Raw genomic sequence first — 20,534 nt, forward strand, 5'->3', positions numbered from 1 at the left:
GCACATTTCTGTTGTCTGTGAGCAAAGGTGATTTTATCTTTGTGGATTCACATCAAGAGACAAGATTTAGTCTCTTACATATTCCATAAACTAATTGGAATATGGTAATCACTTCTTACAGAAACTGACGGGAAATTAGAATAGAATAGAATAGAATAGAATAGAATAGAATAGAATAGACCAGGTTGGAAGAGACCTTCAAGATCATTGTGTCCAACCCATCAACCAATCCAACCCACCTAAACAACTAAACCATGGAACCAAGCACCCCATCAAGTCTCCTCCTAAAAAACCTCCAATAACAGCGACTCTACCACCTCCCCAGGCAGCCCATTCCAATGGGCAATCATTCTCTCTGTAGAGAACTTCTTCCTAATATCCAACCTAAACCTCCCCAGGCGCAGCCTGAGACTGTGTCCTCTTGTTCTGGTACAGGCTGCCTGGGAGAAGAGACCAACATCTGTTTGTCTACAACCTCCCTTCAGGTAGTTGTAGAGAGTGATAAGGTCACCCCTGAGTCTCCTCTTCTCCAGGCTAAGCAACCCCAGCTCTCAGTCTTTCCTCATAGGGCTTGTGTTCCAAACCCCTCACCAACTTTGTTACCCTTCTCTGGACTCCTTCCAGCAGGTCAACATCCTTCCTAAACTGAGTCCTGGACACAGGAGTCGAAGTGCGGCCTAACCAGTGCAGTGTACAGGGGCAGAATGACCTCCCTGCTCCTGCTGGCCACATTGTTCTTGATGCAGGCCAGGATGCCATTGGCCCTCCTGGCTGCCTGGGCACACTGCAGGCTCATGTTCAGCCTACCATTGACCAGCACCCCCAGGTCCCTCTCTGCCTCGCTGCTCTCCAGCCACTCTGACCCCAGCCTGTAGCTCTGCATGGGGTTGTTGTGGCCAATGTGCAGAACCCATCACTTGGATGTGTTAAATCTCATGCCGTTGGACTCTGCCCATCTGTCCAGCCTGTCGAGGTCCCTCTGCAGAGCCTCTCTATCCTCCAGCAGATCAACTCCTGCCCCCAGCTTGGTGTCATCAGCAAATTTACTGATGATGGACTCAATGCCCTCATCCAGATCATCAATAAAGATGTTAAAGAGCATGGGGCCCAGCACTGATCCTTGGGGCACACCACTAGTGACTAGCTGCCAGCTGGATGTGGCACCATTCACCACCACTCTCTGGGCTCGGCCCTCCAGCCAGTTCCTAACCCATCGCAGTGTGCTCCCATCCAAGCCATGGACTGACAGCTTGGCCAGCAGTTTGCTATGGGGAACAGTGTCAAAGACCTTGCTGAGGTCCAGGTAGACTACATCCACAGGCCTCCCCACATCCACCAGGTAGGTCACCTGATTATAGAAGGAGATCAGGTTGTTCAGGCAGGACCTGCCCTTCCTAAATCCATGCTGGCTAGGCCTGATCCCTTGGCCATCCTCTAAGTGCTGTGTGACTGCACTCAGGATGACCTGTTCCATAATCTTTCCTGGCACTGAGCTCAGGCTGATAGGCCTATAATTCCCTGGCTCATCCAACCGGCCCTTCTTGTGGATGGGCACAACGTTGGCCAGCTTCCAGTCTTCTGGGATCTCTCCAGTGAGCCAGGACTGCTGGAAAATGATGGATAGTGGCTTGTCCAGCTCATCTGCCAGCTCTCTCAGCACCCTAGGATGGATCCCATCTGGTCCCATGGACTTGTGGGGATCCAAGCTGCTGAGGAGAGTTCCAATCACTTGCTCATGGAGCATAGGAAAACTATGCAGCTCCCTGGCTCCTTCTGCCAGCTCTGCAGGCCAGCTGTCTGGAAGACGTCCTGTCCTGCGAGTAAAAATTGAGGTAAAGAAGGTGTTCAGTACCTCTGCCTTTTCCTCATCCTGTGATACAACATTTCCCTCCATGTCAACCAAGGAGTGGAGGTTGTCCTTGCCCTTTCTCTTGCTATTAATATATTTATAGAAGGACTTTTTGTTGTCCTTCACAGCAGAAGCCAGTTTAAGCTTCAAATGTGCTTTTGCCTCCCCAATTTTCTTCCTACATGACCTAGCAACATCCTTAAACATTCTGTGGGTTGCCTCCCCTTTCTTCCAAAGATGATACACCCTCTTTTTTTCCCTTAGTTCTATTAAAAGTTCATTAACCATCCAGGCTGGCCGTCTGCCCCGGCATCTCATCTTCTGGCACGTTGGCACAGCCTGTCCCTGCGTCTTCAGCAATTCTTCCTTGAAGTAGGTCCAGCCCTCCTGGACCCCTTTATTTTTAAGGGCTTTATCCCAAGGAACCCTCTGAATTAGTTTCTTGAGTAACCTGAAGTCCGCCCTCCGGAAGTCCAGAGTGGAGGTCTTCTTGCTGCCGCTCTTAGATTGACCGAATACCGAGAATTCAATTATCTCATTGTCACTGGCCCCTAAACACCCTCCGACCACCACATCACCCACCAGCCCTTCCCTGTTGGTGAAGAGGAGGTCAAGCATAGCCTTACCCCTGGTAGGCTCACTCAGCACCTGGGATAAGAAGCTGTCCTCCATGCACTCTAAGAACCTCCCAGACTGTCTCCTCTCTGCTGTGTTGAGATCTCAGCAGATGTCAGGCAGGTTGAAGTCACCCATGAGAACAAGGTCCGGAGACCTTGAGACAGCCTTAAGCTGGCTATAGAATGGTTCGTCAACATCTTCTTCCTGGTTGGGTGGTCTATAACAGACTCCAACCAGGATGTCTGCCCTGCCGGTCTTCCCTCTAATTCTTACCCACAAGCACTCAACCCAATTGTCCCTAATCTCCATCTCAATGGCATCTAGTGCCTCCCTTATGTACAGGGCCACCCCTCCACCCCTTCTTCCTTGCCTGTCTCTCCTGAAGAGCCTGTAGCTGTCAATTGCAGTGCTTCAGTCATGTGAGTCATCCCACCATGTCTCTGTGATGGCAACTACATCATAACTTTCCTGCGGCAACAAGGCTTCCAGCTCCTCTTGTTTGTTACCCATGCTTCATGCATTAGTGTACATGCATTGCAGCTGGGCTGTTGGTTTCACCTCTGACTCTAGCTTATTGCCCCCAGACTCTTGCCTGAGGGGACTAATTTCAGCCCCTTCCCCCTTCGAATCTAGTTTAAAGCCCTGTTGATGAGACCTGCCATCAGTAGAATAGAATAGAATAGAATGGAATAGAATAGAGTAGAATAGAATAGAATAGAAAATAATTAACCAGGTTGGAAAAGACCTTCAAGATCATGGAGTCCAACCTACCATCCCACACTATCTAATCAACTAAACCATGGCACCAAGCATCCCATCCAGTTTCTTCCTAAATACCTCCAGTGATGGTGACTCCACCACCACCCTGGGGAGCACATGCCAATGGACAATCACTCTTTCTGTATAGAACTTCTTCCTAACATCCAGCCTAAACCTTTCCTGGTCCTGGTTGCCTGGGAGAAGAGACCAAGCCCCACCTGGCTACAACCTCCCTTCAGGTAGCTGTAGAGAGAAATAAGGTCTACTCTGAGCCTCCTCTTCTTCAGGCTAAGCAACCCCAGCTCCCTCAGTCTCTCCTCTTAGGGCTTGTGGTCCAACCCCCTCACCAGCTTGGCTGCCCTTCTCTGGACACCTTCCAGCAAGTCAACATCCTTCCTAAACTGAGGGGCCCAGAACTGGACACAGGACTCAAGGTGCAGCCTAACCAATGCAGTGTACAGGGGCAGAATGACCTCCCTGCTCCTGCTGGCCACACTGTTCTTGATGCAGGCCAGGATGCCATTGGCCCTCTTGGCTGCCTGGGCACACTGCAGGCTTATGTTCAGCCTACTATCAACCAGTACCTCCACGTCCCTCTCTGCCTGGCTGCTCTCCAGCCACTCTGACCCCAGCCTGTAGTAATGCATGGGGTTATTGCAGCCAATGCGTAGAACCCGGCACTTGGATGTGTTAAATCTCATGGCATTGGACTCTGCCCACCTGTCCAACCTGTCGAGGTCCCTCTGGAGAGCCCTCCTACCCTCTAACAGATCAACACCTGCCCCCAGCTTGGTCTCATCTGCAAATGTACTGCTGACTGACTCAATCCCCTCATCCAGATCATCAATAAAGATATTAACGAGCATGGGGCCCAGCACTGGTCCCTGGGGGACACCACGAGTGACTGGCTGCCAGCTGGTTGTGGCAGCATTCAACATCACTCTCTGGCTTGGCCCTCCTGCCAGTTTGTGGTAAAGAGATTATTAAATTTATTAATATGAAATATGAATTATGAAAATATTATTTTTATTAATTATAAAATTATTAATAACCAATGAATCACCAACTTATATACATGTTCTAGTGCACGTTCGTGAAATAGATTCCACAAATGGCTTTGTGTTATAATCAGAACTTAATTGAACTAGTTACAAATTATTTCTATTAAGTATAACGAAGGGTGCAGTTCCGCCGCAGTTCTGCCTAACATGGGTGGCAGGTGGAAGATACTCTATAGCTGTTAGTTTGTAGCAAAGTGGGGGTCCTGCAGACGACTGTCACTGGACTGATTCCTAGTCGAGTTACATGGTGGTGTTGGGTTACTGTCTACTCTCTCCGCAGCAGTGGAGAGGAAAATAATGGAACCTGAGCTTAGCTCAGGAGGTTCCCTTCAGACTCGGTCGATTCCCTCCAGACAACAGGGATCGATCCTGGTCGGGGTCGGGCTGTAGGGTCAGCCCTCAGGAGTCGGCTTGCACAACAGGGCGGGGCGATGGTTGCCGGCAGGCAGGCTCAGAGGACACGGCAGCAGGCAAGGCTGCGGGGTCGGCCCAGATACAGCAGATTCTGGGGCTGAGGTAAACAGCCTCGGAGAGAGAGTGCAGCTGCTTTACGCGGCTCCTCTCCCGCTACCGCGGGGCTAGGCAACTGTGGACTCGATCTCAATCAAGTCCCTTCTCCCCAGCAACTGGGCAGGTCTTACCCTCAGGGCTTGGTCCAGTCCTCCGGTGGCATGGTGGGCTCTTCCGGTCAATACGACTGGCTGTGGCAATGCTGGGCTCCTCGGGCTCAGCGAAGCATCCTCCCTCTGTGGAGATGATTCTCCAACTGCTTCTCATGATGCAGAGGCTTTTAGTATGCGTGCATGTATAACAGAAGCTAAACAGCAATAAACTCAATGGCAGAGGCTGCGGCTTGGAGTTACACTCTTGAGCAAGCACAGAGACAAAGTGGAAGAGGGGGCAACTTGTTTACCACCTGGAGTGATACTTATAGATTTCCTTGAGGCTGGGTTTGACCAATGGGCACGCTCATAAACAACTAGCTTCAGCCTATGGAAAGCATGAAGCTAGAATTCTGCCATATTTGGCGTTTGCACGAGCACTGCATGTGCTGGGTGCATGCTGGCCTGGCTAATGCCTTGGCTTTTGTCTTCCTCCTGAAGGAGGGGTAACTTGTCCACACGCTGGGACAAGATTCAGTATCTGGGCATAATGTGCCTTCACCACACAGTTCCTAACCCAAAGCAGAGTGCTGCTGTCCAAGCCATGGGCTGACAGCTTGTCCACCAGTTTGCTGTGGGGGACAATGTCAAAGGCCTTGCTGAAGTCCAGGTAGACTACATCCACAGCCTTCCCCACATCCACCAGGTGAGTCACCTGATCACAGGAGGAGATCAGGTTGGTGAGGCAGGACCTGCCCTTCCTAAATCCATGCTGGCTGGGCCTGATCCTTTGACCGTCCTGTAAGTGCTGTGTGATTGCACTCAAGATGACCTGTCCCATAATCTTGCCTGGCACTGAGGTCAGGCTTATGGGTCTGAAATTCCCTGCTTCCTCCTTCCAGACCTTCTGGTGGATGGGCATCACATTGGCCAGCTTCCAGTTACCTGGGACCTCTCCAGTGAGCTGCTGAAAAATGATGGAGTGGCTTGTCCAGCTCATCTGCCAGCTCTCTCAGCACCCTAGGATGGATCCCATCTGGTCCCATGGACTTGTGGGGATCCAAGTGGCTAAGGAGGTCTGTAACTACTTCCTCCTGGATCACATGGGAACTATACTGCTCCGTGACTCCATCTGCCAGCTCAGGAGGCCAGTTGTCCAGAAGACATTCTGTCCTGCTATTAAAATTTGAGGCAAAGAAGGTGTTAAGTACCTCTGCGTTTTCCTCATCTTTTGTTACTATGTTTCCCTCAGTGTCCACCAAGGAGTGGAGGTTGTTCTTGCCCCTCCTCTTGCTACAAATGTATTTGTAGATATATTTGTATGATGTAAGCATATTTTCTCTGAATTTTACTGGTTTTGTGACACTTAGATGGAGGGATCCCCTATGTGTCCAGTGCCTAAATAAATGCATAAATGAATACACGATCTTTAACACCCCAAAGGTCTTAGGGAATGTTCTTTGCTGCATTTGGTAATGCTGGCTGGCTCCCGTCTAAATCACAGATGCTTGGAAGGAAAGAAGGACACAATTATTGCACTTCAAGTAGCTTCAGTATCAGAAAGAATCATCACATCAGCTGAAGAGCTCACAAAAATGTATTTTAACACAAGCCACCTGCAATCTGTCTTCAGTGACTCCCTTAAGACTCCTTAAATGTACAGCTTCAGATACTTCATAATTACCATGGTATTTCACCATCCACTGATAACATTGGGTCTTGTGAGATAAAACCTCTGCTGACTAAAAAAGGAAAGCCATTTAGATATCCTTTCTTTGCTGCTACCCCCACTTCGAGAGGAGGTAAGACTGCCATTCTCTGTTCCTCTTCCTTTCCAAAGCCAGTATTTCCCAAAAGCTTTGTGAAAGTGCTTTTTATTTTAGATTGTACATAAGAACAACAAAGCCTGGTAACTGACTACAAGAACAGGGACATTTTCTGCCAAAAATGATTGTGAGAGCCTGACTTTCTATTGTCTCAAACAATGCGTGGCAATATCTGGCCTGAATAGACAAGGCAATGGCTTTTGATGGCCCTTAATGGCTCTGTGACTTCCTTTCTCAGGATACTAGCCAGAACTGTTCCTGTAGATGGTTTAACAATGGAAAGAGACAATTTCTGCATTGCTCTAAACCACTGCAACTTCCATGGAAATACCTGAGATGGGCTTTACACAGAAACAACCTCCTGCAAATCAGCATGACCTCCCTTTGTGAATTGAGAAGGCCACTGTGAGAAACGAACTTGCTGCTGAAATTTATAACCAGTTTATTATAAAATAAAGGCAACACAGCGTTGGGCGCATAGCGAGTTTGCTAGAGGCGCACCTTAACAACACAAGTTGAACTTATATGGACAGCAAGCATACATATTAATATATTAAAACATATTCATATATTCCCCAGCATGCTCCCACCCCTCTCCATAGGGACTGAGACAAAACCTGCACTTTTGACCTGGCCAGTCTTTAGACATGTTGGCGCCTCACCTTTCTCTCCCAATGCCCCACACAATACAGACCATCACCAACCAATCAGCCCAACGATGGAACCCCACGGTCCCCAGTAATTCCCCTTGCAAAAGCCAAATATTAAAAACAATTTCTCACACCACCCCATACCTCAAGGGTATGAAAGGACAGCAACCTTTTGCATCCAGAGTGTTGCATCTACCACAGAATCCCTGACTGGATTTACACCCACCATCAAAGACTTGGACTAATCCTGTGAAGGTGTCATTGGATCCAAGAGTGTTGGTATCTTTCTTTCTTACTTATCTCCTCTTTTTTGTTGTTGTTATCCTCTCCTCTCTTCCAGTCAAGTGTCCTTAAGGTGCAAGTGACAGAGAGTTTTCATTGGATCAGATAAACCTACCTCATCAGCTATTGGGTGTTGGTTTACCTCCAAGGGAATATTTGAAGGCCAATGGCATCCTGGGGTGCATTGAAAACTGTGTCTAGAAAGCCAAGTGACGTTCTCCTCCCCCTCTACTCTGCCCAGGTAAGACCACATGTATAATATTGTGTTCCATTCTGTGCTTTCCAGCTCTAGAGGGACAGGAATATACTACAGTTTCCAATGGAGGGCTATGAAAATGATTAAGAGGCTGGAACATCTGCCTTAATAAGAAAGGCTGAGAGACATGGTACTGTTTATTCTTCAGAAGAATGAGAGCACATCTGTTAAATGTTTACAAATATCTGAGGGTTGGATGTCAAGAAGGTGTTAGTCTCTCTTCAGTGGTGTCCTGTGATAGGAAAAGGGGCAATGAATCATAGAATCATAGAATCAATAAGATTGGAACCTCAAAGATCATCAAGCCCAACCTGTCACCCAAGACATCATGACTACTAAACCATGGCACCAAGACCCACATCCAATCACCTCCAGGGTGACTCCACCACCTCCCTGGGCAGCCCATTACAATGGCCAACAACTCTCTCTGTGAAGAACTTTCTCCTCACCTCGAGCCTAAACCTCCCCTGGCACAGCTTGAGACTGTGTCCTCTTGTTCTGGTGCTGGTTGCCTGGGAAAAGAGACCAACCCCCTCCTGGCTACAACCACCCTTCAGGCAGTTGTAGACAGCAATCAGGTCTCTCCTGAACCTCCTCTTCTGCAGGCTAAACAATCCCAGCACCCTCAGCTTCTCCTCATAGGGCTTCTGCTTGAGGCCTCTTACCAGCCTGGTAGCCCTTCACATTCAAGAGTCTCAATGTCCTTCTTAAACTGAGGGGCCCAGAACTGGACACAGTACTGAAGGTGTGGCCTAACCAGTGCTGGGTACAGGGGCCAAATTGGAACACAGGAAATTCCACCTCAACATGAGGGAAAACATTGGAGTCACCATCACTGGAGGTTTTTAGGAGAAGACTTGACGGGGTACTTGGTGCTGTGGGTTAGTTGCTTGGGCGGAGTTGGATTGGTTGATGGGTTGGACGCGATGATCTTGAAGGTCTCTTCCAACCTGGTTTATTCTATGTATTCTATGTATTCTATGTATTTTTACTGTAAGGGTGATGAAGCATGGGAACTGACTGCCCAGAGAGGTTGTAGAATCTTTTCTGGAGACTTTCAAGACATGCCTGGATGCATTCCTGTGTGACCTGCCCTAGGTGATCCTCCTTTAGCAGGGTGGTTCGACTTGATGATCTTCAGAGGTCACTTCCAACCCCTACCATTCTATGATTCTAAGATTCTACATCATACATGAACATGCCAGATCCTCCTTCAAAGATTTTTTTTCTTTTAGAATTTCCTCTGAATGTCTGAAAAACTCATGCTCTCAGAAATATCTTTGAAAGATACCACAAAGTAATCTATGAAGAAGGAGTTCATAGGACCAACCTGATGACATTTTATGAAGACATAACCAGGTGGATAGATGATGGTAGAGCAGTAGATGTGGTTTATCTTGATTAAGTAAAGCATTTGACACCATCTCCCACAGCATCCTTGCATCTGAACTGAGGAAATCTGGATGATCAGGTAGTGAAGTGGATTGAGAACTGATTGAAGGAAAGAGGTCAGAGAGTCATGGACAATGGGATGGAGTCTAGTTGTAGGCCTGTATCTAATGGAGTCCCTCAGGGGTCAGTACTGGGATCAGTTCTATCCAATATATTCATCAACAACCTAGATGAGGGAACAGTGCACTGTCAGCAAGTTTGCTGATTACACCAAACTAGGTGGAGTGGCGGACACACTAGAAGGTTGTGCTGCCATTCAGTGGGACTAGGACAGGCTGGAGAGTTGGGTGGGGAGGAATTTAATGAAATTCAACAAGGGCAAGTGTAGAGTCTTACACCTGGGCAAGCACAACACCAGGTATCAGTATAGGTTGGGGACTGACTTGCTGGAGATCAGTGAAGGGGAAAAGGACCTGGGGGTCCTAGTGGTTGACCATGAACCAGCGGTGCGCTCTTAGAATCATAGTATCAGTCAGGGTTGGTAGGGACCACAAGGATCATCTAGTTCCAACCCCCCTGCCATGGGCAGGAACACCCCAAACTAGATCAGCCTGGCCAGAGCCTCATCCAGCCTGGTCTTTAACACCTTCAGGGACAGGGCCTCAACCACCTCCCTGGACAACCCATTCCAGGGTTTCACCACTCTCATGGGGAAGAACTTCTTCAACATGTCCAGTTGGAATCTCCCCACCTCCAACTTCATTCCATTCCCCCTAGTCCTATCACTACCTGAAATCCTAAGAAGTCCCTCCCCAGCCTCCTTGTAGGCCCCCTTCAGATACTGGAAAGCCACAATTAGGTCACCTCGAAGCCTTCTCTTCTCCAGACTGAACAGCCTCTTTCAGTCTGTCCTCATAGGAGAGGTGCTCCAGCCCTCTGATCATCCTCATGGCCCTTCTCTGGACACGCTCCAGCACGTCCATATCCCTCTTGTAATAGGGGCTCCAGAACTGGACACAGTACTCCAGGTAGGGTCTCACCAGAGCTGAGTAGAGGGGGAGAATCACCTCTCTTGACCTGCTGGCCACACTTCTCTTGATGCAGCCCACGATCTGATTGGCTTTCTGGGCTGCAAGCTCATGTTGAGTTTCTCGTCCACCAGCACCCCAAAGTCTCTCTCCTCCGGGCTGCTTTCCAGCCAGTCACTGCCCAGCCTGTATTTGTGCCTGGGATTGCCTCGACCCAGATGCAGGACCCTGCACTTGGTCTTGTTGAACCTCAAGAGGTTGGCTTGTGCCCACCTCTCCAGCCTGTTTTAGTCCCTCTGGATGGCATCCCTCCCCTCCAGTGAGGGAGGGCCAAGAGGGTGTGGTGGTGAGACTGTTACAGAGGGTCATCATTCTGGGGTGTAATAGAAGAGGTGTGGTTAGTAGGTCAAGAGAGGTTTTCCTCCCCCTCTATTCTGCCCTGGTGAGGCCACATCTGGAATATTATGTCCAGTTCTGGGCCCCTCAGTTCAAGGACATGGAACTTCTTGACAGAGTACAGCACAGAGCCACACGAATGATTAAGGGAGTGGAACATCCTCCTTACATGGAGAGACTGCAGGAGCTGGGTCTCTTTAGCTTGGAGGAGACTAAGGGTGACCTCATTAATGTTTATAAATATGTAAAGGGTGTGTGCCAAGAGGATGGAGTCAGGCTCTTCTTGGAGGCAATGGAGGAGGGCCAATGAGTGGTTGAGGTATAGGAAGCTCCATGTAAACATGAGGAAAAATTTTTTCACTGCAATGACTGAGCACTGGAACAGGCTGCCCTGGGGGGTTGTGGAGTCTCCTTCTCTGGAGATATTCAAAACCTGTCTGGATACATTCCTGTGTGATCCTGGGAGAGGCACCAACAAGTCAGATGTGTTTTGCCACTACCACCCTCCTTCCCCCGTGCCATTACAGGCTCCAGGGTGAAGTGGAGAAGCAGACAACAGGCAGATGCCATCAAGCCTGGCTGGGGAGAGTGAGAACTAAGCCCCATGCTTCATGTAATCTGTAACACATGTGACTGCCAGCTTTGAGAATGTGTGTGCAGTTTGTGCTCTGCACAACATTTTGAATTGATTGTTTAAATTTTAATAGGTAACCTACCATTGGGCCATTTCAAGAGGGGAATTTATAGGGGATGATTTGAAAAGCCCATTAGTGGATTCTGGACTGCATTGAGGACGTGCTGTGTTCATGTCTCCAGGACAAACAGCTCTTTGCTCTAGTGGAAATGTGTCCCAGCTACAAAGCTCTTCAACATAGCAGTTTGCTCTCTCACATTTCCTCTGTTTTAAGGTTTACCATTTTGGATTTTCCTTGCCTTTTGGATTACAAATCACAACTCTGGATAGTGCATTACCCAGCAAACTTTCTGCTGAGTAACAGCCCAGCAGTTATGTAATTTCAGCTAATTTCCCGAATCGTTTCTAAAAGGTTTTGAATCTTAGCTTTACCTATTGCTTGGCTCCGTTTTTAAGCTGAGGGGTCCATCTCGTGACCTAAATTGGCATTGCAGTTTGTTATCACATATATGATTCTTCCTATTTGTTCCCCTTAATTCTTAGTTTGTGGGTTTTCCTAGACTGTTTTCCTACTGTTATTAACACATTTTGTGTGTAATTAGCTATCATCAACCAAGCAAACCAGCCTAATTTTTTTTTTTGCTATTTCATAAATAATAATTCATATTTTATATTACCAGCATATAAATTTTCATAAATTGTAACACTGTGTGATCTGGTATAGGTCATCCTGCTCTGGCAGGGGGTTTGGACCTTTTGAGGTCCTTCCCAGCTCCTAATGCCCTGTGATTCTGTGAAATGGAGGTAGTAAGAGAAGTATGTATTTCTTTCCAATGAATAAACACCAAATGAAATCCACAAGAACATGAGATATCACTTCTCCAAGCAAGAGTCAGCTAATGGTAAGAGCTACTGATGTGGATCCTGCGATATTGTTTTGCCAACTAACACAAACACTAATTAGCCAGGGTCATATACCTCCTCTAAGTTGCACATACAGAAGAAAACAGGAGTTGAACCAGTGATGTGCTTATCTAGCAAATTTGGGTAATGCTGAAGTAACTAGGGGCCCACCACAACCCTAATGGCCTTTCCTCCATCAAAGTTCTTCTGGTGTTTGCTAGTAAAAGCACACTGTAAGACTGACTGATAAAGATCAGTCAGACTCAGATTCAAGTCAGTCCTCATATTCATAACTAGGAAGGATTTCTTCTTGACTTAAATCATTTTAAAAAGTACTGGAATGTAGAAGTGCCTTTTTGTGGTGGTCTGGCCCTGGCTTGTACACAAATTCCCACCAAAGCCACTCTATCACTTCCCTTCTTAAATGGACAGGAGAAAGGGGAAAATATAACAAAAGTGAGTTATAAGATAGAAGCAAATTGATGATACTAACAAGCACAAGTGATAGACTGCACAGACGCAAAAGCAAGGAGAGGTGTTAATCTCTACTTCTCACCAGCAGAACAGTGGTTGGTCTTGGGAAGCAGGGCTCTCTACAAATAGTGGTTCCTCTGGAGGACAGAAGGCATGGATGAATCCCCCACATTTCCTTCTTTCACTTAGTTCTTATATCTGAACTGATGTCATATGGCATGGAATACTCGTTTGGCCAATTTGGGTCAGCATACTCTTGAGGTGGGGAAATGTCAGAAAAGCACAGTATGTGTGCTCAGCTCAGCAGTAGCTAAAACACTGGTGTGTTATCAACGCTCAGCTGCAGCACTGCAAGGCACAGCACTTGAAGATGCTTTGAGAAGAATTAACTCCAGCTCAGCCCAAACCCAATACACCTTTGAACCCAATACACCTTTTTCACAGACTTATGAAGAGCTAATTACATTGCTGATAATTCAAAAGAGATTCATTATGAACTCAAGTGGCACAAAAGTCCTGATTTGTGATCACGCAAACTGAGAAGTAAAAATCCTTGCAAAAAGCAAAGAGGTACAAATAGTTCTAGGGTATATCATGTATTGGCAGAATAGCTCACTGGTGACCATACAACAGTTGAAAAAGACCAACATTGTTGATGAGCACATGGTGACCCGAGCAGGGACAGGGTGGAGACCAGGTGGTCTGTGCTGCCATGGTACTGGGAAGAACTGAGGGGCAAAAGAGGCCCATCATCCCATTCTTCCAATTACCATCTGTGACACTGATGACCAGATGAGTTACACCAAAACCAAGAATTGTCTTGTGCAACTGATAAAGAAACAACTGATGACCACCAGGAATGATGATGACCACAGTCCCACCTATACACTGCACAACAGTAGATAATGAGGTATAAATACTACACCAATTTCATATCTCATTTGGAGGGAATTTAGTTTGACACCAAAAGACAGATCAATGGGTTTGTCTCCTTCCCCTGCCAAAAAAAAAGGGGTGGATTTTGCTAAGATTTGTGACCTTATACCTCAGGTGCTTCTCCAGGAGATCATTTCTGACTGTAATTGTACTTTAAAGCTATATCATGGTTCTGTAGCTTAGTGAATTTATGTTGCCTAAGAATAATTCATACTATTTGTGCACCTGACTGCTTCTTTAGAATGTGGTTGGACCTACAGCAGATAGGCTGTTGGTGCTTCTGGTTTTGGGCCTACAGTCATGGCAATAATTGGCATAGCTGTTAAGAGGTAAATCCAAGCTTCCCCAAGCTGCTCTCATTTCTGAGCACCGGTTAGAACACAAAAGTTATTTATCTCTTACTAAAGAGAAGTGTGCAAGGCCAGGTTGGATGGGGCCTTGAGCAACCTGGATGAGTAGAAGGTGTCCCTGCCCATAGCTGGGGGGTTGGAACTAGATGAACTTGAGGGTCCCTTTAAACCCAAAACAGTCTGTGATTCTGTGAAATTTATCCTCTTATAAATATAACACTCACGACTGCAACAACAAAGAGTTTATTAGAATCAAGAATATATAATCACTGTACAGAAACATTCAGAGTTAAAGTGTGAAATACCAAACAGCTCACTGTGCATTCCTGTTGCTGAGCCTGTTAGTGATGATGCAACTGGCTTCCCACAGCTGGTTAACTTATCAGCACTTAAAAACATTTTTGTAAGCAGAGAAGAAATGATTGTCCTTTCTAAAGGATAGCATTGGCTATGGCATGGAATAAAGTATTATACAAATTACATTTAAAACTCCCTCAAGGAACAAAGCCAATGGGAAGGGAAAGGAGAAGACTGCCGTAATTTTGTGGGTTTTCTGCACTGTGGAAATGTAGCTTTACAGCTGTAACTCTGTACATACTCATGTTCACAACAGCAATTATTTATATTTTAAAATAAGAAAATATATTAATAGGTGCAAGAATTTACCATCAAATCCAGCCTCTTCCAGTTATCTTTGGCTTGAGAGGAAGTTGCTTACTTCAACCTTTGAAGCTTGAATGTTTTCAGTGAAAAGAAATTCCATAGCATCTGAGCTCCAAAGACAGTACAAAACCCCATTTTCTTTTAAAAACTGGTTGTTTTTAAACCTTCAGTGAACACAGCCTCAAAAAGCTCCTGAGCACTCAGTTTTCCATGCTCTCAGATCTGCAGGTTTTGCCTTCCAAAACTGCTTGTGAAGTCCACAAGGGCTTGAGAAAGTCTCTTGAGCATTTGCTTGTTTCCACCACAGGCAGGCAAAAGGTTTATTTTCTCCAGTACTAAGAGAAAACAAAACAAAACCCCCAAAACAAACAAAAATTACAAACCAAACCACACACCCAACAACAAAAAACCCCAAACCAAACCAAAACCAACAACCAACAAACACACACAAAGGACAGCATTTATTCCATTTGCTTTACTATCAAATAACGATAATTACGTGTGAACTTATCTCTCTGTTTGAAAATAGTGAAATGTCTCAAGACATGATTTTCACAACCCTTCAGACTAAAAAAAAACATGGAAACCAACTCTATCAATCCTTTGACAAATGGTTTCACCTGATCTACACAATCCTGCTGGTAGATGTTCCCTATTTCATTTGGGCATCCAAAAGGAGGAAAATAGAAGGCCTATCTTGAAGGAAAGGAACCACAGCTGCATCCTGGGATAGAGCAGCAGTAGAATCATGGCTTGAAGATACTCTAATATACTGCTTAAACCAAGTTTGCTCCTAAGCAGACAGCAGCTGAGGATTAGTACAATGCCAAATTCTGCAGCTACATTTTATGTGGGACACCCCTTATTGTCCAAGATTAAGCCTTTTTTGATCACAACTTTACATCAGACTTCATTGTAACAGGTTTGACAATATAAAAGGGAAATAAAATGTGAAATTAGTTGCTTCAACTGGAGATTGTTTCCTTCTTCAAAATAAATAATGCTCCTAAAATAAAAATGATTCAAGGGAAAAATGGCTTGTCAAATCTTCATAGTATAAAGTAACATTTCCTCCTCTTACACACTATTGTACACCATTAACATATTCTAACTATTAATGATAATAAAAAAATCTGTTGTCTCAAAAGTAATTAAGGAGACGTACTACATAAAAACATCTGTGTATTTGATAATAAATTTGATAATAAATTAGTAATACATTAGAAACTAAATGCTTCAGAATGCTGCTTTGAGCTAAACTCCATTTACAATACTGTTACAAAAGAACAGTATCAAGCTGAAGCCAAAATATCCAGATTGGTTTATGTCTACTAACTAGAGAGTAACATAAAGGAAGGCGATACACAACTGTTACTATAGTAACAAACCTTATTAAAAAGCTCTTAACTGCTGTAGTAGACACCACAGATTCCATACAGGCCTATTTAGGAGGCAGTAATAGAGCACCTACTGCTAAACAACAACAACAAAAATTGGTAAGGAGTATTTCAAATTAAAAAAATTGGTGGCAATTATGTTGCTAAGCATGTGCTATAAGACCTGTGTAGTTTGTTTAGATATTCTTTTTTTCCCCAGACAATTCATATTACTATTAAGCACAGATGCAGCCAATTCAATGCAGCTTGTTACATGAACAAATTGAAAGCTTCAATTTGCCACTGTGTAAGATGACCCCTTTACAGCAAATTCAATGATTCATTAATTGTTCATTTGTTCAACAATTTACAGACTCTGTAAAGACTCCAGCAGCAAATTGTTGTAGACTTCCTCAGAGAAAAGACAATTTTGACTAATGAAGTAATAAACATCACTAAAATATAGCTTATCTCATCTGTTATATAAAGAGAGCAGATATTAATTACATTTTGATGGATGAGCTTGTAATTTGTTTCCTCTTTTTAATATAAATAGAGCTCAAATACTTAAGCCTTGTCAACTACAATTTGTGACTATTCTTTTGGTATCCTATTCACACTTTAAAACACCCAGTGTCCCAGAAGGGACAAGCCTGCAAGTGTGATTGTTTACAAAACATGAGTGAAGGCAGTAAGGTGAACTCCAAGACACACAAAGAATCTGACATCACATGGATCCAAGAGATGATGTAAGCACTTACAAAGCAACACACTTGTGTTTTCAGTTTAGGAACCCAATTCCAAAAGTAAAAAAGAAAGCTAAAAGCACGTAATAGCAAACTCAGCAGCAGTGCATGCCAGAGAAGAGTTCAGGGTCTCACAGAAAACAACCCTGAAGTCTCCATAGTGGAACTGGCCATCAGACTGCTGAAGAGATAAAAACTGAAAAAGGAGGTAACTGGATCAGGCCTGCATAAGTGGTGCTCACACCTGCTTATTTGGCATTCAAAGTGCAATACACACTGTGGGCTTGTTTTTTAATTCCCAAAATACACATGGAAAATTCAGTCAGTGCCTGATACTTAAAACACCATCTTGGGAGCTAAAAGTCTGAGGTTTAAGTACTTGGGTAATTTCAGATATTCTGAACAAATCTGTCTTGCTGTTGTAAAAGCAGTTTTAAGTGCTGAAGAAAGGTCAAGCAAGAACAAGTCCAAACAGAAGAAGAAATGGTCACCTAAATCAAACCCTTGAACTCTTACAAATACCACTTCACAAGTGCACTAACAATTATCTGTGAGAGTCCATCAGTCATCCAAAACAAATGAAAGGGAACTCATGAAGAGGGAAGGTCATGATACAGGGGGAAACAGTTGTAAACAATGAGGAAAAATCTGAGGTGTTCAACACCTTCAATGGTCTTTAGTAGTAAGACATGTTGTTTGCTGAATACTTGTATCCTTAAGCTGAAAGACAGTAATAGGGAGCAGAATGAAGCCACCACAACACGAGTTGGTTAATGACCTGTTACACCCCTTAGACACAGAGAAATATATGGGGCCAGATGGCATACACCTGAGGGTACTGGGGAGCTGGCAAAGTGCTCATCAAGCCACTTTCCATCATTTACCCATAGTCCTGACTAGCTGGGAAGATCCCAGCTGACTGGAAGTTAGCCAATGTGATGTCCCACCTATAAGAAGGGGTGGAGGGAGGATCCAGGGAACTACAGACCTGTCAGTCTGAGCTCAGTGCCAGGGAAGGTCATACTTGTTGAGATCATACTGAGTGCTATTATACAGCATGTGCTGGGCAAGCAGGTGAGTCAGCATGAATTCATGAAGGGCAGGTCCTGCTTGACAAACCTGATCTCCTCGTACAGCAAGGTGACTGGCATTGTGGATAAGGGAAAGGCTGAGAATGCTGCTAATGGGTACTTTAGTACAGCCTTTGACACTGTCTCTCACAGAATCCTCTTGAAGAAATTGACTGCTCATGGTTTGGAAGGATGGACACTAGATGCATGACCAGGCACAAAGAATGGTGCTGAATGGAATTAAACCCAGTTGGCAGCCAGTCATATGTAGTGTTTCCCATGGTTCAGTATTGGGGACAGTTCTATTTAATATCTGTATCAATTATATGGATGAGAGGAGGGAGTGCACCTCAGTATGTCTGCAGGTGACACCAAATTGGGTTAATCTGCTTGAAGGTAGGAAGGCTCTATAAAGGGATCTGGACATGCTGCATTGATGGGTCAAGGTCAGTTGTATGTGATTCAACAAGGCCAAGTGCTGAGTCCTGCACTAAGTACACAACAATCCCATGCAATGCTTCAGGCTTAGGGCAGAGTGGCTGGAAAGCTGCCTGACAGAAAAATATCTGGGGGTGTTGTTTGGCAGATGGCTGAACATGAGCCAGCCGTGTACTCAGGTGACCTAGAGGGCCAACAGCATCCTGGCCTGTATCAGCAACAGTGTATCAGCAAGAGTAGGGAAGTGATTGGCACCCTTTACTCTGCACTAGTGAGATCCCACCTTGAATACCATGTTCAGTTTTAGGTCCTAGTTAAAAGAAAAACATTGAAGTGCTGGAGTGGGTCTAGAGAAGGCCACAAGGCTGGTAAAAAGCATAGAGAGCAAGTCCTACGAGAAGCATCTGAGGGTACTGGGATTATTCAGACTGGCGGTGGCTGAGGGGAGATGTTATTGCTCTCTACAACCTCCCTGAAAGGAGGGTGCAGTAAGGCGGATGCTGGCCTCTTTCCCCTAGTAACAAGTGACAGGATGAGAAGAAGTGGCTTCAAGCTGCACCAGGGAGGTTCTGACTGGATACAAGAAGAAAGGGTTATCAACAACTGGAGTAGGCTCCCAAGGGAGGTGGTCATTTTTCATCAGTCCTGGCTCACTGGAGAGGTCCCAGATGACTGGAAGCTGGCCAGTGTGGTACCCATCCACAAGAAGGGCCGGTTGGATGAACCAGGGAATGATAGTCCTGTCAGCCTGACCTCAGTGCCAGGAAAGATTATGGAACAGGTCATCCTGAGTGCAATCCCACAGTCCTTACAGGATGGCTAAGGGATTAGGCCCAGCCAGCATGGATTTAGGAAGGGAAGGTCATGCCTCACCAACCTGATCTCCTTCTGTGATCAGGTGACTCACCTGGTGGATGTGGGGCAGGCTGTGGATGTGGTCTACCTGGACCTCAGCAAGGCCTTTGACACCGTTCCCCATAGCAAACTGCTGGCCAAGCTGTCAGCCCATGGCTTGGATGGGAGCACACTGCAATGGGTTAGGAACTGGATGGAGGGTTGAGCCCAGAGAGTGGTGGTGAAGGGTGCCACATCCAGCTGGCGGCTAGTCACTAGTGGTGTGCCCCATGGACCAGTGCTGGGCCCTGTGCTCTTTAACATCTTTATTGATGATCTGGATGAGGGCATTGAGTCCATCATCAGTAAATTTGCAGACAACACCAAGCTAGGGGCAGAAGTTGATCTGCTGGAGGCTAGAGAGGCTTTGCAGAGGGACCTCGACAGGCTGGGCAGATGGGCAGAATCCAACGGCATGAGATTAAACACATCCAAGTGCCGGGTTCTGCACATTGGCCACAGCAACCCCATGCAGTGCTACAGGCTGGGGTCAGGGTGGCTGGAGAGTGGCCAGGTAGAGAGAGACCTGGGGGTACTGGTCAATGGTAGGCTGACTATAAGCCTGCAGTGTGCCCAGGCAGCCAAGAGGGCCAATGGCATCCTGGCCAGCATCAAGAACAGTATGGCCAGCAGGAGCAGGGAGGTCATTCTGCCCCTGTACAGTGCACTGGTTAGGCTGCACCTCGAGTGCACCTTGGGTGCTTGTTGCCATGGTTTAGTTGATTGGATAGTGTTGGTTGATAGGTTGGACTCAATGATCTCAAAGGTCTTTTCCAACCTAGTTAATTCTAATTCTAATAATTCTAATTCTCTCCAAAGAGTACTGTGTCCAGTTCTGGGCCCCTCAACTTAGGAAGGATGTTGACTTGCTGGAACGAGTCCAGAGAAGGGCAACAAAGTTGGTGAGGGGTTTGGAACACAAGCCCTATGAGGAGAGACTGAGGGAGCTGGGGTTGCTTAGCCTGGAGAAGAGGAGACTCAGGGGTGACCTTATTGCTCTCTACAAGTACCTGAAGGGAAGTTGTAGACAGGTGGATGTTGTTCTCTTCTCCCAGGCAGCCAGTAGCAGAACAAGAGGACACAGTCTCAGGCTGTACCAGGGGAGGTTTAGGTTGGATGTTAGGAAGAAGTTCTATACAGAGAGAGTGATTGCCCATTGTAATGGGCTGCCTGGGGAGGTGGTGGAGTCATCATCATTGGAGGTGTTCAGGAGGAGACTTGATGGGGTGCTTGGTGCCATGGTTTAATTGTTTAGGTGGGTTGGATTGCTTGAGGGGTTGGACACAATGATCTTGGAGGTCTCTTCCAACCTGGTTTATTATTATTATTAT

General features: G+C 45.9%; 1 protein-coding gene across 4 annotated transcripts in view; it reads right to left on the reverse strand.

Annotated features, from left to right (window-relative positions):
* Positions 1 to 14,234: 14,234 nt before the first annotated feature.
* The window catches only part of PIK3C3 (phosphatidylinositol 3-kinase catalytic subunit type 3), a 90,679-nt gene continuing 84,379 nt past the window's right edge, over positions 14,235 to 20,534 (reverse strand). For all 4 annotated transcript variants that reach the window (XM_054178107.1, XM_054178106.1, XM_054178105.1 and 1 more), the window contains one exon: positions 14,235 to 15,014. In XM_054178107.1, coding sequence (XP_054034082.1) covers positions 15,000 to 15,014 — 15 coding nt within the window. In that variant the 3' untranslated portion in view covers positions 14,235 to 14,999. The remainder of the gene's footprint in view (positions 15,015 to 20,534) is intronic.

The sequence above is a fragment of the Dryobates pubescens genome, chromosome Z (assembly GCF_014839835.1).
Source record: "Dryobates pubescens isolate bDryPub1 chromosome Z, bDryPub1.pri, whole genome shotgun sequence".
NCBI classification, from domain to species: domain Eukaryota; kingdom Metazoa; phylum Chordata; class Aves; order Piciformes; family Picidae; genus Dryobates; species Dryobates pubescens.